The 22,093-nt window shown below is 40.5% G+C and overlaps 1 protein-coding gene across 5 annotated transcripts in view; it reads right to left on the reverse strand.

Moving 5' to 3' along the window:
• The window catches only part of ADAMTS12 (ADAM metallopeptidase with thrombospondin type 1 motif 12), a 175,179-nt gene that overhangs the window by 21,354 nt on the left and 131,732 nt on the right, over positions 1-22,093 (reverse strand). For all 5 annotated transcript variants that reach the window (XM_072860961.1, XM_072860965.1, XM_072860964.1 and 2 more), the window contains 4 exons: positions 19,555-19,799; positions 18,027-18,168; positions 9,970-10,096; positions 2,653-2,863 (listed from right to left, as the gene is read on the reverse strand). In XM_072860961.1, the coding sequence (XP_072717062.1) occupies positions 2,653-2,863; positions 9,970-10,096; positions 18,027-18,168; positions 19,555-19,799 (725 nt within the window). The remainder of the gene's footprint in view (positions 1-2,652; positions 2,864-9,969; positions 10,097-18,026; positions 18,169-19,554; positions 19,800-22,093) is intronic.

Consider the following 22,093-nt stretch of genomic DNA (forward strand, 5'->3'; position numbering starts at 1 on the left):
AACTGCCTGACCACTTCAGGGCTGACCAAAAGTTAAAGCATGTTGTTAAGGGCATTGTCCAAATGCCTCTTAAACACTGACAGGCTTGGGGCATCAACCACCTCTCTAGGAAGCCTGTTCCAGTGTTTGACCACCCTCTCAGTAAAGAAATGCTTCCTAATGCCCAGTCTAAACCTCTCCTGGCGCAGCTTTGAGCCATTTCCACACATCCTACCACTGGATACCAGGGAGAAGAGCTCAGCACCTCCCTCTCCACCCTCCTCAGAAAGCTGTAGAGAGCAATGAGGTTGCCCCACAGCCTCCTTTTCTCCCAACTAGACAAGCCCAAAGTGCTCAGCTACTCCTCACAGGACATGCCTTCCAGCCCTTTCACCAGCTTTGTTGCCTTCCTCTGGATGCATTCAAGGACCTTCACATCCTTCTTAAGTTGTGGGGCCCAGAACTGCCCACAGCACTCAAGGTGAGGCCGCACCAACGCTAAGTACAGCGGGATAATCCCCTCTTTTGGCTGTCTGGTTATGCTGTGCTTGAAGCAGCCCAGGATGCGGTTTGCCCTCTTGGCTGCCAGGGCGCACTCCTGGCTCACATTGAGCCTGCTGTCGACCAGCTCCCCCAGATGCCTTTCTGCAGGGCTGCTCTCCAGCCACTCCTCTCCCAGTCTATACGTGTGCCCAGCATTACTCCCTCCCAGGTGCAGAATCTGGCATTTGGACTTGTAAGATTTCGTGCTGTTAATCACTGCCCAATGCTCTGATCTATCTAGATCCCTCTGCAAGGCCTCTTGTCCCTGAAGAGAGTCAACAGCACCTCCCAGTATGGATCATCAGCAAACTTGCTGATGGTGCATTCAACCCCTGCATCCAGATCACTGGCCTTGGAAGTTTTGACAAAATTAGTAAACTTCATTTTTATTGACACCTGAAATGGAAAATATTTGTTGTGCCTTTGTTGTCATGATTGTCAGCTACCCTGATAGCTAAACTGCCTATTTCTGATGTGAACCATGAGCAAGTTGTACTACAACAGAATCAGAATAAAATAATTTTACAATTTCACGTGATTCAAAACCTACTTCTCCCCACTCCAGAAGAAATATCTCAGTGCATTTTTAGTTTTCTTGGAGAAGTAGACCGCTCCACATGTTGGGAACCCTGAACTCTCCTTGCCTTCAATGAAAGTGAAGTTGTGAAACACCTGTAGATACCAGCATCCTAATCTAAAGAACGCTAAGAAGCATGAGGTCCTTCCACAGATTAAAACCTATGACAAAGCACATCAAATGAGTGCTCCCTACTAATACTAACAAACATTGCAGAATATGCTGCAGTATATTTGAACAAATTTAGTATACTGCAGTCATCATTTTGATGACCTCACATTCTGGAGTTCATCAGCTGCCTGTGAAATAACTGAAAAATATTTAATTAACTCTTGAAGGATACACAGGTATTCTGGTGTTTGTTAGGGCTTCAGATTAATACTGGAAGTAAAAAGGTTGCATGCTGTGGCAAAACCAGCAGAGTTATGAATATAAGAGATATGAATGTAAAGAATGTAAAAATGCTTCTTTGTAGGCCTACAGACATGATACAGAACCTCCCCCCATCTGGTCCACAGCAGTAATGAATATTAAACAGATTTTTAGCATGCAAGCATCCTCTGTTCTACAGTCCCAAAAGCTCAGCAAGCCAAACCCCTAGACACAGTTAACACGCAACACTTGCTGAGGTCTTAGCAAGCAGGGCAGCTTTTTTAGTTCTGCACAAAGGATTTGCGAAGACAGAATCACAGAATCGTATAGGTTGAGAAAGACCTTTAAGATCATCGAGTCCAACTGTAAACCTAACACTACCAAGACCACCACTACACCATGTCCCTAAGCACTTCATCCAAACGTCTTTTAAATACCTCCAGGGATGGTGACTCCACCACTTCCCTGGGCAGCCTTGTTCCAATGCTTGATAACCCTTTCAGTGAAGTAACATTTCCTAATATCCAATCTAAACCTCCCCTGGCACAACTTGAGGCCATTTCCTCTTGTCCTATGGCTTTCTACCTGGGAGAAGAGACCAACACCCACCTTGCTACAACCTCCTTTCAGGTAGTTGTAGAGAGCGATAAGGTCTCCCCTCAGCCTCCTTTTCCCCAGACTAAACAACCCCAGCTCCCTCAGCCGCTCCTCATCAGACTTGTGCTCCAGACCCTTCACCAGCTTTGTTGCCCTTCTCTGGACACGCTCCAGCCCCTCAATGTCTCTCTTGTAGTGAGGGGCCCAAAACTGAACACAGTATTCGGGGTGCGGCCTCACCAGTGCCAAGTACAGGGGACGATCACTGCCCTAGTCCTGCTGGCCACACTGTTCCTGATACAAGCCAGGATGCCATTGGCTTTCTTGGCCACCTGGGCACACTGCTGGCTCATATTCAGGCAGCTGTCAACCAACACGCCCAGGTCCTTCTCTGCCGGGCAGCTTTCCAGCCACTCTTCCCCAAGCCTGTAGCATTGCGTGGGGTTGTTGTGGCCCAAGACATATTAACAAAAAAAAAACAAAACAAAACAAAGGCAAAAAAGCAGGTCATTGGTCCTCTCTACTGACTTAATAGGTCATTTTGAAAAAAAAACCATTCAATATTACAGCTGACATGAATTTACCTCAGTCCAGTTGCTCACTGTCCAGTCAGATGGGCACAAGACATCTCTGTTGCATGACAGATGGGTCTTTGGTTTAAGCAGGTGCTGGCACTCTGTGACAGCCAGCGCCTGCTCATCAGATCCCACCGTCTGGATACAAAGAACAGTTCGCTTCTTCTGGCCTGTTGGGCCACATGTGGTCGAACATTTCTGCCATTCTCCTGCCCACCACCTGAAAACCAGGGGGGTAAGAACCATCAGAAAACAATCCATCACAAGCACATTAAGGAAAAGGTCAAAGACTAGAAGAAAAAGAACCATAATTTAAATTCTGGGTTCAGGTATACGCTTTTGATATTATGTCCAGATCACTCAAGCTTTCCCATCTGCCCTGTGCTCCAGTGCCAGCCAGTCATTGAAAGATGCTGATTCCCAGACAGCAGTAGGCACTGAGTATTATGTTTCTACAATGTGTAAGAATCCACTGAGTAAACGGTCTTTCAAATCCAAATTTGAGGAACTGCTAGGAAGTTTAGTAATCTATTTACTCTACCCTATTGTTTATCTGCTTATTGCTACCTCAGTACAGAAAGGTTTAACAACTGAGAATCACCAGAGTCTGTAAGGACAGCACAGAGGTGGAGAAGGTCCCCTCACACACGTCTGTGCAGCCAGCGCTGCACAACTGCTCAAACTGGCCCTGTGTTACCTCCAGAAGGGGAAGCAGCAAGGCACACAACCCCAGAAAACAGGCTAGTCAGAGCTATGCTGTGTGCACCCATGTGGGATCAGTGCCCTGCAGTGCTGTACCTCCAGGCCTAGTCTCTGGGTCTGCACTAGGCTGGACTTTTCTGTACTTTGTTCCTTCATGAAGTAAAAACGAGCCCCTTCTGTGTCTCTCTGCCGATTAAAGATGGTATTCTGTAGTGTGCTATGCAATGTTCCACCAAATGAAAGATGTTTCCTCTAGTGCAGTATTTTCCAATGCAAAACACCTTACCAACATGAGCTGTCCCCTTTATACTTGGTTTACTTTAGCCTTTCTCCAGCTTCATCCACGTACTTCTTCTCATGCTGACCCAGAGTGAATCATGTATCTGCATACCTGCCTTCCATGATGAGAAAGGAGGGCAAAAACTGGGTTTCTACTATTTGAGAAGCATCGGCATCAACTGTGACATTTGCCTAAAGATTTACGGTTATACTTTTTTCAAAAAAAGGAAAAAAAAGAAAAGTATTTTTCCTTCCAGTTTAGAGTGCCCTAGGCAAGAACATAGCTCCAAGCTGCTGTATAAAAGATCTGGCCCAGCTGTGAAGCTACAAAAGCTCATAGACAATATTAATTGTTCCTGAGTTTGAAGCAGGTCATGACAAAGCCTTACACTGAAAACAAATCACGATATATTTAGAAAACACCTTTCTAGACAGAAGGGTGGAAAAAATTGGTTTTGGCTTAAACCAACACCTTTCTATTCTATTTTTTTCCTTTTAAGAACAATGAACGTAGTGCAAAATAATCCCATTCTGATAAATACATCAAAGTTCAATGTCTAGTTTTATACCAGTTTTTGCTCCTTGCTTTGTCTCCCATCTTACTGCATTTCTGGCTTCTTCAGTTTGCTGACAATCCCTCTCCCCTTTCCTCTGTAGTTTCCATGTTCCTTCTCTGTTTCCTGATTAATTTATTGTTAGGTTGCAAATGAGCTGTCACTGATGTGGAAGGCATTGATATTTATTCCTAATACTTTAAAAAAAAAAAAGACTCAGAGCAATCAAACTATGCACACAGCTCGTTTGTGCAACCATGTGGTTTTCTCTGGGGTACCTACACCTACCTTCCTTCTCTTTCATTATGTATACATACCTTATTTCCTTTTAAATTACCCTAGAAGCCCTTTGGGGCACAGACTATTTTGCTACACACTCTAGAATGCAGCCCATTGCCACCACAACCCTGTGTGAGGCCTCTGGACGTTGCTGTAATAAAAGAACAAATTATTTTTCTCCTTCTCCTGCCTTTCCTTGGATTGTTTCTTGCTCTTCCAGGCTTTTGCAAACAACAAAGGAAAACTAACAAGCGGCTGAAGAGAAAAAGCAAGCGCACATCAGCGGGACACAGCAATAAAAGAGAAAAATATATTACCGCAACCTGAATCAAGCCATTTCAGGGTTGTTTTCATCTCTTGCATCTTCTTTCCAATTTTATCATCTCTAGTATCTTGTAAATTGCTGACACTTCAGCACAAATGCAAGTTGAAGTATGTGAATTGCTCTATTAATTTTAATGGAACTAGATCACATATTTCAAGCTACAGACATGCTAAGCTGACACCCCCTCCCTCACTGTTTTCAAATGGCTCTGAGTGAGGGTTCATCAGTTTGTAGGTTTAAATCCCGAGCTCCTAGCAATAAATTATCAGAGCTTACTACAGAACCTATCTTGAGGAGCAGTAATGGTGTGTGATTAACTATTGCATGCAGAACATTTTTAAAAAGTCTTGGAAGAAAGTAAAGTTCTCCAAAGTGAGGAGATCCCAGAATTAAGATTTTATCCTATTGCACCTTCATGGTCAATCTTAAATTACTTTTAGTCATGTAACTTTTTCTATAGAGTTCTTCCTCGTTCAGTGCAGGTAACAGATGATACTGGTGAGCCAAGTAGTTAATTGCCCGGCACCATGTTTACCACACACACTTCAAAAAACTTGCTCTGACTAAAAGTTTATTCTTATCAGTAATGGGAGGTTTTGATGGTGCATTTTCCTATTTCCATTCTAGGGTACATGCATGTGTCTTAAACACTCAAGCATGAGAAACTTAACATGGAAGCACATGCACTCTTGTCTCTTCATGGTCCCCACTGAGGACTTCTGAACTGCAGCATCCCAGCCAAAGGGGAAGGAAGGCAGAGCAAGGACGACAGAACATCTACCATCCATTTGTCAGTTTTGGTACAGGATGCCCCAAAGCAGGTCCTGGACCACACAGAAGGGAGCGGCACCCAAGTGACTACTTTGCCCAATCCTATTTATCTTGGAGCTTCTGCTGTCTCCTCACACTGCAGAGGCATAACCAAAACTGGAGGTGACTGCTGAGCACACATCCAGAATTGACACAGCAATTCGAGATCCAAACATGCAACTTCTAGGTTGAAATGACCAAGCTGTCGGACCTCCCAGCTGTAAGCTAAAGAGTGGAGGGCACTGCCAGACAGACTTAACTTCGGGCAGGTTATAATCAAGGCTTTCTTTAGATCACACATACAGAGAGATGCTTGGGAAAGAAAAGGATATGGGGAAGAAAACAAGTAGGCAGCTGTGCTGATTGTGGTGAGAGACTGGTACAAGTTGGTGGAAACTGAAGCCTAATGGGAGTCACTGTCCAATACTTGTTCCTACCTCTGGTTTCTGATGGCACTGATCACTACAGCAACTGAGTGGTTCTTAAATATTAATGCATCACCTGGTCCCTGCAAAGTGACAGGACTGTCTTATCTCCACAGGCAGGCACGGTATGGAAAGATGGTGGTAACAAACAAACAAACAAGCAAAATGCATAATTTGGGTAATTAATTCATGTGAGCACTGATTTTCCCAAGGCTGTCAAACTAGAGAGCAGTCTGTATGGTGAAAGCATAATCTCACTTAGTTTTCATCTGCAGCTGTGAATGCTCAGCTTTTCTGCAATCCAGCCTGGGACAGAGGTAGGGAGAAAATCTAATTCTCTCAGGTGGCATTCAGCTGCCTTAAATGAGACCTCTCTCTTTTCCTCCCATGCTGAGTTTCCAAGGTCTGTAGCAATTAAGGCGGGGCCCAACAGCCTTGTCCATTATACAGTCCTCATCTACACTGAGATGGATGCATGCTGAATGAGGTGTGGATCCTGTTGAAAAAGTAGTAGCACAGGATTTTGGAACCAAAGTTTGCTATATTCATGTGTATGGAGATGAATATTCCCTCCCTCCCACGGTACCGTGTCACACCTAAAGAAAGACTGTCTTCTTTCACTATGTATTTGTATAGCATCAGGCAGAGCAGATACCAACAGGGCACTGATTTTCACTCTCTGTATTATAAGAGAAACAAGATTTCCTATTCTTATTACACTGTCGGAGTCTACTATGCAGTCTGGAAGCAGGGCAATACAGTAACAGCAGATAAAACCAGGAGATCCCAAGTACTTTTAAAATAATCTATTTAGGGTTACTCTGTTCAAGTGGGTAGTCAGACTAAAAAGGCTCCAGGCAATTTTCTTTACAGGGGAGAGCAAAACTTTTATTCACAACACTATAAGTAGTTAAAATCTCACTCTTTTTCTTCAAGTAGTATCTATTGATTTTTATCATTAACACCTATGGAGTTAAATACCTGCCTACCAAAGAAACATATAACTGGAAACCATATTCCATAGCATAACGTGGGAAAAAAGCATGCATTTATGCTACAGTCTTGTTGCACTCCTGCTAAGGAATATCACTCAAGTTTTACATGAGCAGTTGTATGACATTTTAACTCCTAACTGGCCATCTTTATTTTGTTCTGAGTCAACATGTGGCATACATGTATTGTGACATTTTAAATATTTTATTTGTTTTGCTCCAGATTCTTTTAGTAGAAAGTGTGGGAAAAATAAATGTAGACCAAATCAGCTAACAAACAAGAATGTTAAGACTTGGACTTCTCAGAAGCCTGTCATTTAAACAGTTTATAATTAACTTCCTGAAATGGATTAATGAGATAAGATCTGGTTTGTGGGAGTCACAAACGTTGTAGTAATGTTAGTCTTTGCCTGTAGCTACTGTTTGATAAATTATCTAATTCTGATTTAGTGGTCTAGTAGCTAGTTTCATGGTAGCATGTTTTCCATCAGTGGGATTTAGCAGATCATAGGAGGGAGGGTTATGCGAGAGAACATCCTTCTTGTTTTAGATAGGACATTCCTATAAAGAAACTGGTTCACTGTTTCAATCCTGTGGCTGCAGCAGTAACCGAAGGTCCCCTGTAGTGTTGTGTTTAATAGCACTGTCTTCAGCTCTAGCACAGAATTTAGCTCCCTCTCAGAACACTTGGTCTTCGGTAGCTTCACATGAACTCTCAGTTAGCCTGTATCATGCAGTATGGGACAGTCACACCTTCCTCCAACATTCAGATTTTCTTTAGAACCAACAAACCACCAAACTGCACTAAGTGCTGTCTTGCATTTCAGATGAAGATGCGTAACTATCTTTCTGGATTAGCGGTGACACATATGCCATGGAAAGTAAATACCAACTAAATCCCATGCTGAGACTACAGCCTGGAACAGAGACCAGGTCTACAAAATGAAGAGCTTGGGAAGGGTGGATAGGAATCCATTCTTCACTGCCATCTTTTCCAACAGAAGAACTCAGGGCCACCAACAGAAGCTAGTGAGAGCCAGGTTCAAAATAATTAAAACGAGGTGGTGCTTCACACAGTAGGCATTAAAACTGCGGAACTTCTTGCAGAGGAAGTTATATATGATAGAATTTTTACAAGGTTGCAGAGGGAGGCTGGACAAGTGCTTGGAAGAGAGGTCTATTGGAGATTACTGATTAGACAAGCCATAAAAGCCCCTGGAAATGCCTTGAATTAAAACCAGTTGGAAGCTGGAAGAGTATTAGAAAGATATATAATTTATGCTTGCCTTGCTTTTACTCTTCCTTAGGCATGTATGCCCTGCTGGGAGCCAGAGCAGGGACTTAGATCCTTGGTCAAACTACTACAGTCACTCTTCTGTTATTAAGAGAAAAATAAATACACAATGTGACTCTAGAACTAAATACGTACGGGTTTCCTGCACTGCATTTTGTCAGTATTTTGCTGTCCTCAGAAGGATAACTAGTGCTTTCCTCTGCAGTGCAGAATGAGCTTGAAAAGCATCACTCAGGCTGGCAGCATATGAGAACTTTTCTGCCTGGCCTGCAGAAAAGCTTGGTTCACACGTCACATAATTCTGCAATCTGCCCAACAAGGGACAAATTCTGTTCCCTCACTTTCAAGAGCAGGTCTGAATAATGCAGTCACTTAGAACAAATGTGATAAATTGAGCTCATTTGGAACTTTGGAATAAATAGCACAGTTTATATGTGCTATAAATAAAAAACACCCTGACGTATGTGGGTAGCCTCAGCTCTTAACTAGTCAACTAGTTAGTAAGTTTGATCTACTGTCAGTTGATTTCCTAGCAATCTACAAAGAATTATGAAATGCTGGTAGCTTATGCTTTTACCAATCATTTATAGAGGTTGAAAGTGCAAAGATGTAATTCCCAGAGGAGGCATCATATAATGTTGTGAAGATACTTGGAAACAACTAATAAAACCAACAGCCATGCAGAATTTTTTACATTAAAGCTTCATGAAATTCACTGCTGGCAAATGTAACGCGATACGCTTTAAGGGAATCATTGTAATGACTTTGATTTGATTCTGATTTAACTAGAATTACTAGGGAAAGACTGGTATACCATTGTGAACGGCATGACAAACAATCTCTGAAGACAATGAAAGGCAAGAGCAAGATGTTCCAGTACCTAAAGCATGAAACTAAAACCAATATTGATCCCTTCCAGCAAATCTGCGCATATTTTACAAGCCCACAGTTCTGCTGTCACCTGGAATGTTTGCTGTGGTTAGTCTTCCTTACCCACTCGCTAAAATGGTAGAACAGAAAAAACAGAGACGAAGACAAATTAAAAATGTTATGGGAATGGAAAAAATTATTCCCATGTGATCACAGAACGAAGAAAGTTGCACTTCGCTGAAATGAAAAAATAAGAAGGGACATGATAAAAAGATGCCAAATAATAAGTGTTATAAAGAAGGTGTAACAATTAGTTATAGAAGTGGGCATTTCCACTCATCTTCCCTCATAAAAAGGACAAAGAAGTATCAAAAAATACTGAAAACCAGCATCAAAAGGCTTAAAAAAACCTGTCTGCAAGTTAGTTTTTAGAACACACAATAATACATTATCACTTGAGCTAAGACAGGAATAGGATTTTTGAAATAAGTAAGAATTTATACCGTTTTCAGGCACACCTGCACCTAAACTGAACAAAAAGGGTATCTATACAGATGAGAGAGCAATCTCTGCCATTCCTAGCACAGACTTCTCAGGAACTGGAACTGGAAACTTCTTTGGGCAGCTCACTCCTAATCTGTCCATTACTGGGTTTCTGCCACCTTGCTCTGAAATGCTTAGGAGATCTCACCACAGCAGGCCGTAGATGCCACACTAATCTGGTATTAAAACCAACATTTTCCTTTGAATAAGGCTGCTATTTAGCATTAGCAGAGCCCCCCCCAGTATCTGTTACCTGGGTGGACAGTCCTTTTCGTAGCATTTCTTTTGTCGCCCGTTTGGCTGTGTTGCTGGGTCGCAGAAGGAGTTTTTGATCGCCCCACTTCCCTTCCGCATGCAGTGGGCAATCTGGCGCTGCACCCCTGCGAGAGAAAGACACAAAAAAAATTAACAGTAATCCATGTAGGCTGGGGATGAGCTGTAGAAATCCTCTAGCATGGGGAGTACACACTGGTCGTACTCCATATCCCAGAATACAGTAACAGCTGTGCAACTCAGTTCTGCTGAATGTCTGGGCTAAGTCAGGTATGGGCATCCTTTAATCAAGATGAAAAGGTGTTAAGCAGGACTCGTTTGGATCAGGCAGCTCACACAACACATTAGAAAGCACTTTCCTTAATCTCAATTTAGTTGTCAGCCTCAGAAAGGACTCCTGCAGGCCCTGAAGCAGGTTTAAAGGGCTATGAATGATTCTTGGATTACTCACAGATAAGAGGCAACTCAGCAGCATCAGGCTATTCACAGCAAGGGTATTTTTGCTGATCTTTTCTTTGTACTTCTGGGAAGGCTGTTTAAGCAGAATACAAACTGGAGTGTATCAGCAAAACTATAACCCTGTGACTCTTAATGCTGAATTCCACTTTTAAGAAGTTTTGGTACAAATCTTGACTGAAAATGATGATGCCATATTACGAGGGGGGAAATCTTCTGTTTTCTAAATAACTAATACTCAGCACTCATCACAAGAGGCAAGGTGCACTAATGATGAGAGACACAGAGACATCCTATACATACAATGTGGGTTATTGCTTAACAGTTCCACTTAAAAAAACTCCCACACATTTAACAGAAAGAAACATGAACCAAAATACTGCATTACCCTAGTGCGAATCTAAAGAAAGCCAGTTTCCAGGGGCCTGCCTTCCACAAAGTTTTGCAATAATTTGAGGTAGGTCCTGTGCTGCAATCTCAGTGTAAAAAAAGTATTGCGATACTACAGTCTGAAAGGTTGTACCTAGACTGATATAGAGGCATTAAAATAGTGGCATTAGGCCCAAACAAATCCTGAGGACTAAAAAGACCGAAGAAACCTTGTTTATAAACTCTTGTTAAATTAACTATGCTATTAATTCACAGCAATTAATATGCAGACGGTAGATCACTGTATCTCTGTGACTTTTATCCTTATCCTGGGAAGCAAAGGGCCTAACAGCACTGTTACTACAGTGTCAGGGATAAGTGTTAGGCTATTTTGCAGAATGTTTAGGAATTAAATTAAGCTTTTCCTTGCCTCATAGGAATTAAATTAAGCTTTTCCTTGCCTCACACCTCCTAATAACTAGTCTGGGAAACTAAGTGGAAGATAAGAACAGTAATCCATAGATAACAATACTTGGGAAATATGGAAGTATTCCTCTATACAACATATACTTATGTTCCTCTATACAGCAATGTCCCCATATATGGCAATTAAAACTTACTTCCTAAAATTTCATGCTAGCATTGTAGTTATCTTGCTTTAAGGAATTCCACAGCATTCAAATTTTTTTTTTCCTCTCCAAAATTTAACAATCTACTTATAAAAATAAATACAGAAAAAACAGAATACCAACTTTAATACTAGGAAATGCAAAGCTAGCAACAGAGGTAACTTTTGGTGGGAGAACTGAGCAAGGACTGCATGCGTGAAGGGGAGATTGTAGTCAGATATTACCGAAAAAGGCCTCCACAACACAAGGAAATTAAAAACTTTCTATGCATACTTGGGTCATTCCATAGAAGCAGATGGGAACCTGTATCTCATTGTTATATCTCATTGTTATAGCACCTTAAGACATCAGGTCTGTGACACTGTGAGGAAATGCTATAGCTTTTAGAGTACTTTCAGACTTGCGACTGAGACATAAGACAATTACTGACAACAGCACAGGATTTGATGACTGAGACTCCTCCAGTCATACACGAAGGTTGATTTGCTAGAAAAAGGATTATTTTTACCTAGAAGGGAGGATTAAGGGACTGCAGCCCTGTGCTCCCATTAATGCTATTCGCTGAGGCATTCAGGCTCCAGGGTACATGATGTGGAAGTAGCTGCGTGACTGCAGCGTGGCTGGATGTGGCTCTCTCCTGTCCTAGGGGACTTCAAGCGGCAGAAAGCTTTTTGGTTCAGTGCAGGACTCCCAATGAGCAGTGCTCTATTTTATGCTATGAAAAGTGTAACTGGAATAGTTAGCAACCTTCCTGCTAGTTGTAAAAGCAGTTCACAGAAATATGTTTCTGTCCCTTTCAAAATCATGATATGTTGCTGTTACAAATGCAAATAAGAGAAGAACTCTTTTGCTTTGATAAATTTTAGGGTCATTTCAGCTGCTGTAATTCACTTTAAAACCACTATAAACCTTTGCAAAAGTTTTGTTTTGATGCTGTACATTCTCATAAAACATTTGCTGATCACTGGCATCAACAAACTAATTTATTCACACAAACAATTTTTATTATGGAATTTATGTGAACTCTCACTGTAGTTTCAAAATCTGGAAAGTTCTGGGATGGATGTATATATTAAAAGAAGCCATAAATTCACATTTTTTTCATCTTGACCGTGTACAGTTCAGTTCCAAAGCTGGAAGGAATCCTATATGCATATATTGATACACACATATATATATATGTTCATATATATATAATGACATAAGGAAATACAATTTTTTTTCAGCTTGAGCAAGTTGAACTAGAAAACATTGCAAAAGTAGAAAACTAGTCACCTCACACTGACCCTGCCTTATCAAACTTTTCCAGTTACATAACTTAAATGTGTAATATCCTATTTAAGTCACAGATTAAAAATTGTAAATATACTTAAACACTCAGTAAAATCGGAAACCTAAACACTATTTCTGTAGGGCTCTGAGAGGGTCGCTGTTTTCCTCCCTTCACCTCTTTTACTTCTCTCTGATCTCAGTGCTAACTAGTCCATGCTGACAACTGTTTTGCATGCACAAAGATGCTGGCTGTATCCATCAGAACATCATCTCTGTGGTCATAATCCCACTGCAAAGATCTTGCTTTTTTCTCTAGAGAGGGAACATCCCATGGTCTTGATCTCACTAAATCTGCTCACAGATTGCTTCCGCCTCTCTGTGCCACTTCATCCCTAATGCAGGACTTTTTAGATGGGAGGCTGACCCACTCAGCTCCTGATTTAGTTTGCAAAAAAAGGTGCCAGTTTAAAATCATTTGGGTGTGGAAGGTTTTTGAAACAGAGATTAGAAATCTGTTGGCTGCATAGCCCTCAGTTTGGGAAAAATCAAGGCTGAGAACAACAGAAATGAAGGACCAGAAGCAAATGTACAAAATGTGTATGCAAAAGAGCATATTTGATTGTAAAAGTAATTTGAACAAGTAATTGTCACAGTTGTGCATCAAATCAGATACTCTGCAAGAAGTTTACTTTGGTATTTGAATGAACAAATTATATTCAGTGCATGCACAAGTTACGTACACAATACAAGAGCCAACCTTTACATTCTTGGGTGTTATAAAACTTAGACACATAATAGTGAAGGAAAATAGAGTGACCTTTGTTTTCTAAAATCAACACTACAAGTTTAGTACTACATTTCAGTTCAGGAATACCTGGAGGTAATTTTACAAAGTAGCCCTGATAACGGTTGTGAAGGATCTAGAGGGCACATAAACAATTAACCCTCAAAGAAATCTTACAGTTAAGTCCTTTTGCAACGCTTTGAAAATTTGCCATTTACTGATGTTATCTATGGAGAAGTAAATTGTTGAGGTTGCCTAATATTCTCCCTTAGTTGCAGCTGTGCCGTGCTTTGCTTCTTGTTATGTTCAATGCCACTCAAAGCTAGTTCTAAGAAACATGATTAAAGCCTTTCAATAAGGATGAAAGATTTATACTTGTAATTTCTAATTGACCATTATTTAAAGAAAGAATAATGGGTAGTTGGTCTAGAAAAAAACTCAGTGAGGCATTTAAATTAATCTTCCTATAAAAAAGCTTAAGGGCTTTACATGCTGTCTTGACAGTAGGCTCTGGAGGGACAGGCTCTTGGCCAGAGGGTGCAGCAGTCTGCAGGACACTGTCCAGTGTGCACACATTCTGACTGCAAAGCAATTCCTTTCTGCATAAAGCAAACAGCCGGCAGAGACTCAAACTGCCCTGCAGTGAGAACAGAGCAGGGCTTATGATTTTTACTATAAATTATCCCCTTCAGCATTAGTTTGCCATGAAATGGATTGTAATGTAATTACTGAACTATTTTCTACATTGCAAATTGATATCAGGTATTGCAATGTGTTCTCCTTTTCCCTGCATGCCGTATTAGGTATATTTGCTACAGAAAACATTGATTTTTCAGAGAATATTTTTTCCCTGCTAAATGGCATTATTGTAGACTGGCCAGACCCACTCTTTGAGACCACAAAAGACAGGGGCACATGAAACAAATGAAGGAAAACATGAGCACATTTGCATCTTCTTTTTCTCAGGTGCAATGGAGTTGGGGAAGGATATGGGTCAGGGCACGGCGTAGTGCTACCTTGAGGCCACAAATCTTTTGGAAAATATCTTTAGGGAGCTGTCCTGGGTTAATTCTGAGAAGGGACAGCTTCACTCTACAAAGTCATTATTCATAATTGGGACGTTTTCCAGGTACATTTCCCTGGATAAGGAGCTGTGTCATAAGGCTAAAACCGTATTTTTTCTCTTAGGATAGATGAGGCTTTCCTGCATCAGCCCATTCCCATGCCTGTAGCCCCATTTATCACTCCCTAACTCAGCTTCACTCTCTTGGCTCCAGAAAGCATTTGTTTGCATGGTCCTGATCTCTGTGGCTACAAAAGGCCAAAGTGCCCTTGGATTTACTGCTACCATATTGACCAGTTGTGACGAAAGGCCCTATGCCCAATCTTTAGGCAGGTCCAGGTTTGCCAAGAGAACAAAATTATAGGTAAGGATCAATTTCTCCCACTGGCTGTGGCCGTCAAAGTTAGTTCAATAGTTCACCTTTTTTGGCACTGCCTTTTATCCTGAAAAACTATTGGTTTATTATTTACCAAATTATATCCGCAAAATTCTTTGAAGGTTATTTTACTACTATCTTTAGTCTAAATAAATGCAACTTCTCTTACCTCCTTGATCCCCACTGTAGGCTTGTCTTTAGGAAGACTTGTCATGCAGCACACCAATAGCAGAAGATGATCTTGCCTACTTCAATGCACTTTATCTTACAAACCTTTCAAAACTTTTCAAATGCCTGAGATTTGGCACAACAGGTCTGTTACTGCCAATGGCAACACATTCTGAATCTAAATAGTGTACGTTCAGGTAAAATCAATCTCATCGTTCAAAGCCAGAAGGAAGTTCTGTGGAAGTCAGAGAAGGGTGTTGCTTAATCCAGCAACATTGGGAACGTTCAGTTCTGCCTTTATTCTGCCTCTTGGTCCTCAACTGAACTCAGGGGGATCAAACCGCAATAATGCATAACCGTGTGAGACCTTCTGGTTTTAGGTCAACAATCACCACCATGCCCATATTTCCTGCTAAATGTAGCAAGACTTTAGAGTTTCCAAATTTGGATAACGATGGAGAGCTAACATTTTCCAAATACACCTTCCCTGATACTACGCCCTTCTTTTTATGCAGCAAAGCTCCAGGTATTTTTGCTGATGTGTTTGTGCTCTGATCATCCAGGCATAAACCTGCTATATTACTGCACCAGCATGGTGCTTAGGAGGGTGCTTAGGAATCTGAACCAGCTAGTTCAGATTCAGTGCCAAGCTAATATGACAACAGCACAGCTGGTCCACATTCAGACAGCCCAGAGCACAACCAGATTAAGCATCGGGTACCTGCAGAAAACTGCAGACAGACTGTAATATCAGAGCTCCCCTGGTTCAAGTGATGCATTGAAGCTCTGTGCCCGGGTTTCCCTTTTTTCTGGGCAGGGAGTAAGCGACAATACCCTGACTGCACCATATATTAGCAGATTACATCCTCCTTTAGACCTGTTCAGTTACTTTCATAAATGCATGTATCTAAGACGAGAGCAAAGGGTCTATTAATTTCTTTTCTCCTGTCCGTGAAGGAATGCAGAGAACTGGGAAAGTTTCTGTGCCCTTTTTGAACTGTGATGCACCTCTTGGTTCCCCTGCAAATTCATGTCAGTAAGTCCAGTCTTGCCTGAAACACATCATTTCTACTTATGCAAAGAAAAAGCCAATGAGCTTGAGAAATATTTAAGAGTCCAAAGACAGCAAACAGGGAAGCCACTTATTAAATAAAAACTGAAAAAAAACCTATATCCTGCAGTCCTCTATTTTAAGTAATCCATGTGGTAGGTAGAAATCAAAGCCAAGTCACACAGTTCTTTAGCCAGAAGGTAGTACACAGGGTTATAATTTACTTAGTGAGAAATAGTTCTGGGAAAAGTGCAGCTGATGTAAAAAAAACCAAACCAACACAACAAACAGTCTAATAACACTCCCCCCCCCCCCCCTTTTTGTTATCATGCCAATTGTTACATTAAACATTATTCACAAGTAGGTATCAGAACTAAAACATACAGCATGCAATTAAGCAAAACACTTGTTTTAGGTACCTATTTAAAGACTTTTTTTTTTTCCTGCTAACCAGAAAGCACATGGTGTTCTGTGCTGAGAGATTCTTCTCAAAAAAAAAAACCCCAAAACAAACCACACAAATATTTGCACAAACGTATATACATGGATGTATAAACATCTCTGTATGTCCATTATATATATAAAAATATTTTTTTTATAATATAGGAATGTTATTGACATGGGGTAATTTACACTATTCCTCTAACATTCTTCTTTTAATCTTCTAAAATTAAGGCCATACAATGTCCTTTGCTCAAACCACTGAAAATGCATTATTTTAGTGTCTTCCCTGACAGGAAAGACTAAAAAGTTGTTACTCCTGTAATCATCACTGCTTCTGAACTCCCAACTGGATTTGTTACAACATTTGTTTGTCTTTTGCTTTCCTTCTGGAAAATAGTTAAAGAAAGCAGTAATTATCAAAAAACACCAGCAATATCCTAGCATTAGAAGGAGAAAAGGCTTATTTTGTTGTTTGTCCAGTGGCTGTAACATTGATCTTTTCACACAGACGGTCAAAGAAGGTTCCCATCCTATCTCCAGGACTCTTCTTCTGTCCAGTGAAACTCAGGAACTAATTTAGATGGAAGGCTGCAATCTCTTTCCCCCCAGTGCAGACTTCCTTGCACACACAACATCTTTCTCATCTTTTAAAAATTATTCCCACAAATTATGGATAAAATCCTTTACTTTTGTAAAGAAACCTTCAGTCTTTTTATCATTATCATTGTTCACTGCAAGCATTAACTTCATCTCATTGATCTGTTAACTACTTTAAAGAAAGTCTTCCTGCTAGCATTTTCTGTGTGTAACCAAAGACAAACTTCTAGACCTGTCGTTAGATCCTACTTCATGGTCATCATTCTGCTTGTCTGGTTTCATGTGCCGCACACAAAGTTCAGAACTACAATATAACTGCAGCTGTTCCCAAGCCATTCTACTGAAAATGGTAAAGACATGTAAGTTCTCAAGACTGATTTAAATAAAGTAATTATTGATAAATGCACAAAAAGCATTGTTGCTTATCAAGGCAGGACAGAAATGAAGAATATTTTTTGTAGTTACCATACTGGAAAGATTCGGCAGGGAAACAAGAGTAGGTCATAAATCAGTATTGCTGGGAAGTAGGTTATTGTGAACAATATTGACAGCAAATTATGAGAAAAAGAAAACTGTAGTTTTTCATTTTGGTTCACAGAGGTTGAGAATTTCAGAGCAGGTGTTATAGAAACCTATTTGCCTTAAATGATTTAATAACATTTTATTTTAAAGCCAGAAGACATTATTGTAACCATGTGATCTGATTTCCCACCAAATGCAGATTAAAGAACCTTACCTCTTTGAGGATGCTGTCTGGATAACTTAAAGTAAAGATGATTTGCCAGTAATGAATATAAATACTAATAGAAAAAGGAAGTCAGGAATTACCTCTTCCACAGGTAACACTGCAGTCTGTCCAGTCTCCATACTGCCAAAAATACTCTGGCTCTCCAATCTCGTTCTCATGACTTTCTTCTTTACGTACAGTATATTCATACTTGATTCCAGGGTTAGTTTCTTGAAAAAGTAGCTAGAAAAAGAGTGTGGTTTATTTAATTACTTATGATTTTAATAATCTACTGGCCCAAAGCTTTCAAAGCGTGAAAGCAGAAGAATCAGCAAGGTTTAAAGCAGACCATTTTGGAGCCTACTACCAGTTCAGAAAAGCAGACTGGCAAAACTTCCATTTGTGCGCTGACTGCGGCCTACACATATCTTTCTAAGACACAGTTGTTTGCCATGCACTTTTGCAAGCACAGGTGGGAATAAGTGGGTCAGCATAATTGGTATCCTACTGACTGTAAGAAAAGATAATGCAAAGTCCATCCAAGGCACTGTCAAATGTGCTGCTGATTAAGAGCTATTGCCTGTCACCATTATAATTTCCCTACGCTTCTGAAAGAACTGTTACAAAACAACTAGTAGGTCAGAAAATTACAGGCTTTATTCAGACCCTGCTTTAATATTATTTTTCAGTGTTTCTGCATTAAGAAGGAAAATTCCAATTGAGAAGAGCCACTCAAGAAATTTACCATTTGGCTGATGAGAGGGAGAAAAGAAAAACATTATCAAGGGATAAAAGACTTCAGCAATGAACTTCTACTCTTCCTCCTAATTGTTTCCTTGACCTTGTTACTGACAGTGAAGATTGAGCACCCATTAGATGTGCCTTCTCACCAGACATTCGAGGTGTGAAAGTGGCTCCCCTCACACCGCTAATACTCCTTTTAATTGCATGGTGGATACACAGGCAAACAAGCCAGGAAAGATACATTCAGAGAACAAAGGGGCAATTTAAAACTATTTTTGCAGAATTAACAGAAACTGGTTACATTTAAGTTAGACTCTATAAAGCAACATAAAAGAAACAAAAGGGAGAAACCTCAGTGGATGCTAAATGGATCCATTTCACTTACCATAAGCTATTAATCCATCTATCTAATGCTGTATTTTCTTGCTCAGCATAAGCTGTCACTGCTGTCAGCCTTCCCTAGCTCTCACTGTTCACAGCCTGACATGAGCTCACTTTTTGTGATAAATAGTTATTTTTCATCTGGGTCTGGTTCACATCACAGCCATGTGTTGGTCTAAGCTGGCACAAGAGACAAGGAAGGTCAGGCGAACGAGTGACCAACTACAGGTGGCAGGATCCCTATCCTCGTGGCAGCACTGGATTTTACCAGCCTTTAATAATCATCAGACTATGATACTGGACATCTGTGTTCAGGCAGGATGAACAACCCTCTCAAGCAAGGTGTTTATTTCTCTCCAAAACAGCTCAACTGATTTTTGCAAGACAACATGCTAATAGAGTGGCTTATATACAAATACAGTTATTTTTCCAGCCTCAGTTTCAGAGCCCCAGCACATTCGGCTGCCATCCAAACCCAGCACATTCTGCCAGTGATCTATTTACCTGAATCCATATTGATTCATTGGTGGGTCCTGGAGCAGTCAGATTTTCTAGATCCCCTGTTCTGTCATACTGAAATATCGTGCCTGCCACTTTGTATTCACCATTCCACTGGATGATAAAGCCTCCATTCAGGTAATATTTTTCTGGGTCTTTGCTTCGCACAGCAAGGAAATTTCCTGCTTCTGCAACTTCCATGACTTTGATTCCCCTTGCACCTTTGGGAATTAGCCCAATATCAACGTATCCTAAGAGACAAGAAAGGTTCATGAAGGTAAACAACAAAAATGTCATTGCATTTTACTTCTGTATTAAAATACCAGGTTTGCTTGAAAATATATACAAATGTGCTGCCACAGAGCTTGTATTTCAGTTAGTTAATAGTGTGACTTTCCAAGACAGGTTTTCCAGTATCAGCTGGGGAATACGAATACACATTGTGTTTAGGCAATGGCATTTAGAAGGGATATGGAGGTGAATGATTTTCTGAGCTGCACCAGGGGAAATCTACTCCACAGATGAGCATCAACATCTCCACAGCCATACCCAAGGGCTCTGGCATACTGCAATGTGAGTGATCTGGAGAAATGCCACGGAGTCCCAGCGAGTTAAGAGTCTGTTGTGGGAAAGGTCTTTTCAATTTGCAAGGAACGTTTTCATCTATGACCAGCGTGCAGGTATGTGCATAATTCCATGTACCTTCTCTTAAGTCATTTAACTTCTCCATGGCTGTTTCCCATAGATAGCCTTGCTACAAAAAACTGAACGTTAGTCAAATGTCTCAAATTACTATGACCAGTTGAACACATTTTTATAAACTACTGATTTTCATAAAGAAGTTCAACAGCTCTTCATGTATAAAGTTATCTGTAAAAAGAGATTTTTGGAATGTGTGTTAAGAATGAACGCAGAGCAGCTATTACAGAATTTTGTTTGTACCACAGGCAATATATGACCTCAGGCTCTGTGCTTCTGCTACAGTTCTACAGTGAACTGCTATTGCTACTGAACTGTAAAAATAGGAAGTTCACATAGAAACATGAACACAAACTCAGATAGCTTTCTTGCTATTGCTGCTGGCTGGGCTTTAGAAATTGGATGGATGACAGCTCTACAAGCAAATGCCCTGGGAGTGTGAGCTGCAGTTTGTGCTGGTTTACTTCACGATTGGAACATATGTAGTTCTCCAGTTCTCATCACAGACTGCTGAGGTCATGAATTAAATTCTGAGACTCACAACCCATTCACCTTTCTTGTGAAATAAGCTTATCACCTTTCATTACTCACTCACGTGAGTGAGATAAACCACACTGGGCATACTAAGCGATCTTCAGTATCAATGCTCTCCACCTACCAGAAGTACTTACACACTGTACAACAACCTGCTGTCGTAAATAAGTGCCCCAAAGTCTTCAACATCCAAATTTTCTCTGCAGCTCTTCTGTAGGGTGATAAGTATTGGTTCTGATGCCATATGTTACTTATGGTACAAAAAAGGATCTGTCTACTTCAGGCCCTTCCTGATTACATTAATAGTATACAATTGTATATATTTTTTTCCAGTGATTAACGTTCAAGAGGGAGAGTTTTCTGGATGTCACCTTTTGCAAGTTTCCTAGACTGACTGTGGAAATCCAAACTTTTCAGTCTTTCATAAGGGAAGGGAGTAATAAAATTTGGAGGATTACTGAATAACTTCTATTATAGCAAACCAGTGGTCTAGGTCTATTATAAGTAACCAAGGTCTAATGATTCTCCCAAATGTTTTATTCGTTCAGTGCAGAGGAGACGTGTTATGAACACCGTGTGTGATCGTGTAACTAAAGACTTGATTAGAAGGCATACTCAGAAGTGGGCCAAATTAACACAGCATGGGAAAGCTTAATTGTGTCACGTCCTGACAGCTTGGCTTTGCAACGCTGGCGTCCTTTTCCAATAGGTTTTTTTCAGATGTAATTACAATAACATTTGTTCAAAACACAAAATATAGAAACAATAAAACATAATTTTCTTTCTGTTGTAACATAAAAATCTGTATCCTCTCAAGTTTTTGCATAATTATTTTTGTCTGAATCACCTGCTGTTGCTTATAAACCTGATTTTAAATGTATTGCAACTACCTGGTGATAGATGTTACCGTTTGGTCAGCGTATCACACTCCCTTCTCCCCAGCCCTCCCTTTTTTGACTAGCTAAATTACCTCCTGATTTCCCAGAACCTCACACTAATTCCCAATGAGTATTATCTGCTTCTGAAAGCAAAGCTAATCAGCAACAAGCTTTTGAGTTTGTCACTCAACATAATAAATTTTTGTTTAAAAATTATGTGAATGGTGTTCATATAATTGTTCCTGGTTATATGGTTTCATCTGATAAGGATCTAGAGATCTGAGATTCAATAACAGTCAAAATGTCAGCTAACCTACATGCTGTGCTCATTAAATCCTGGAGCATCCATATTATGGGTGCTACCACACACCCACGAAATGGCAACTCTCAGATGCTATTAATCTTTCCCTTTTTAATTAAAATTAAATCTATAT

Source organism: Ciconia boyciana, chromosome 4 (assembly GCF_034638445.1).
Source record: "Ciconia boyciana chromosome 4, ASM3463844v1, whole genome shotgun sequence".
Taxonomy (NCBI): domain Eukaryota; kingdom Metazoa; phylum Chordata; class Aves; order Ciconiiformes; family Ciconiidae; genus Ciconia; species Ciconia boyciana.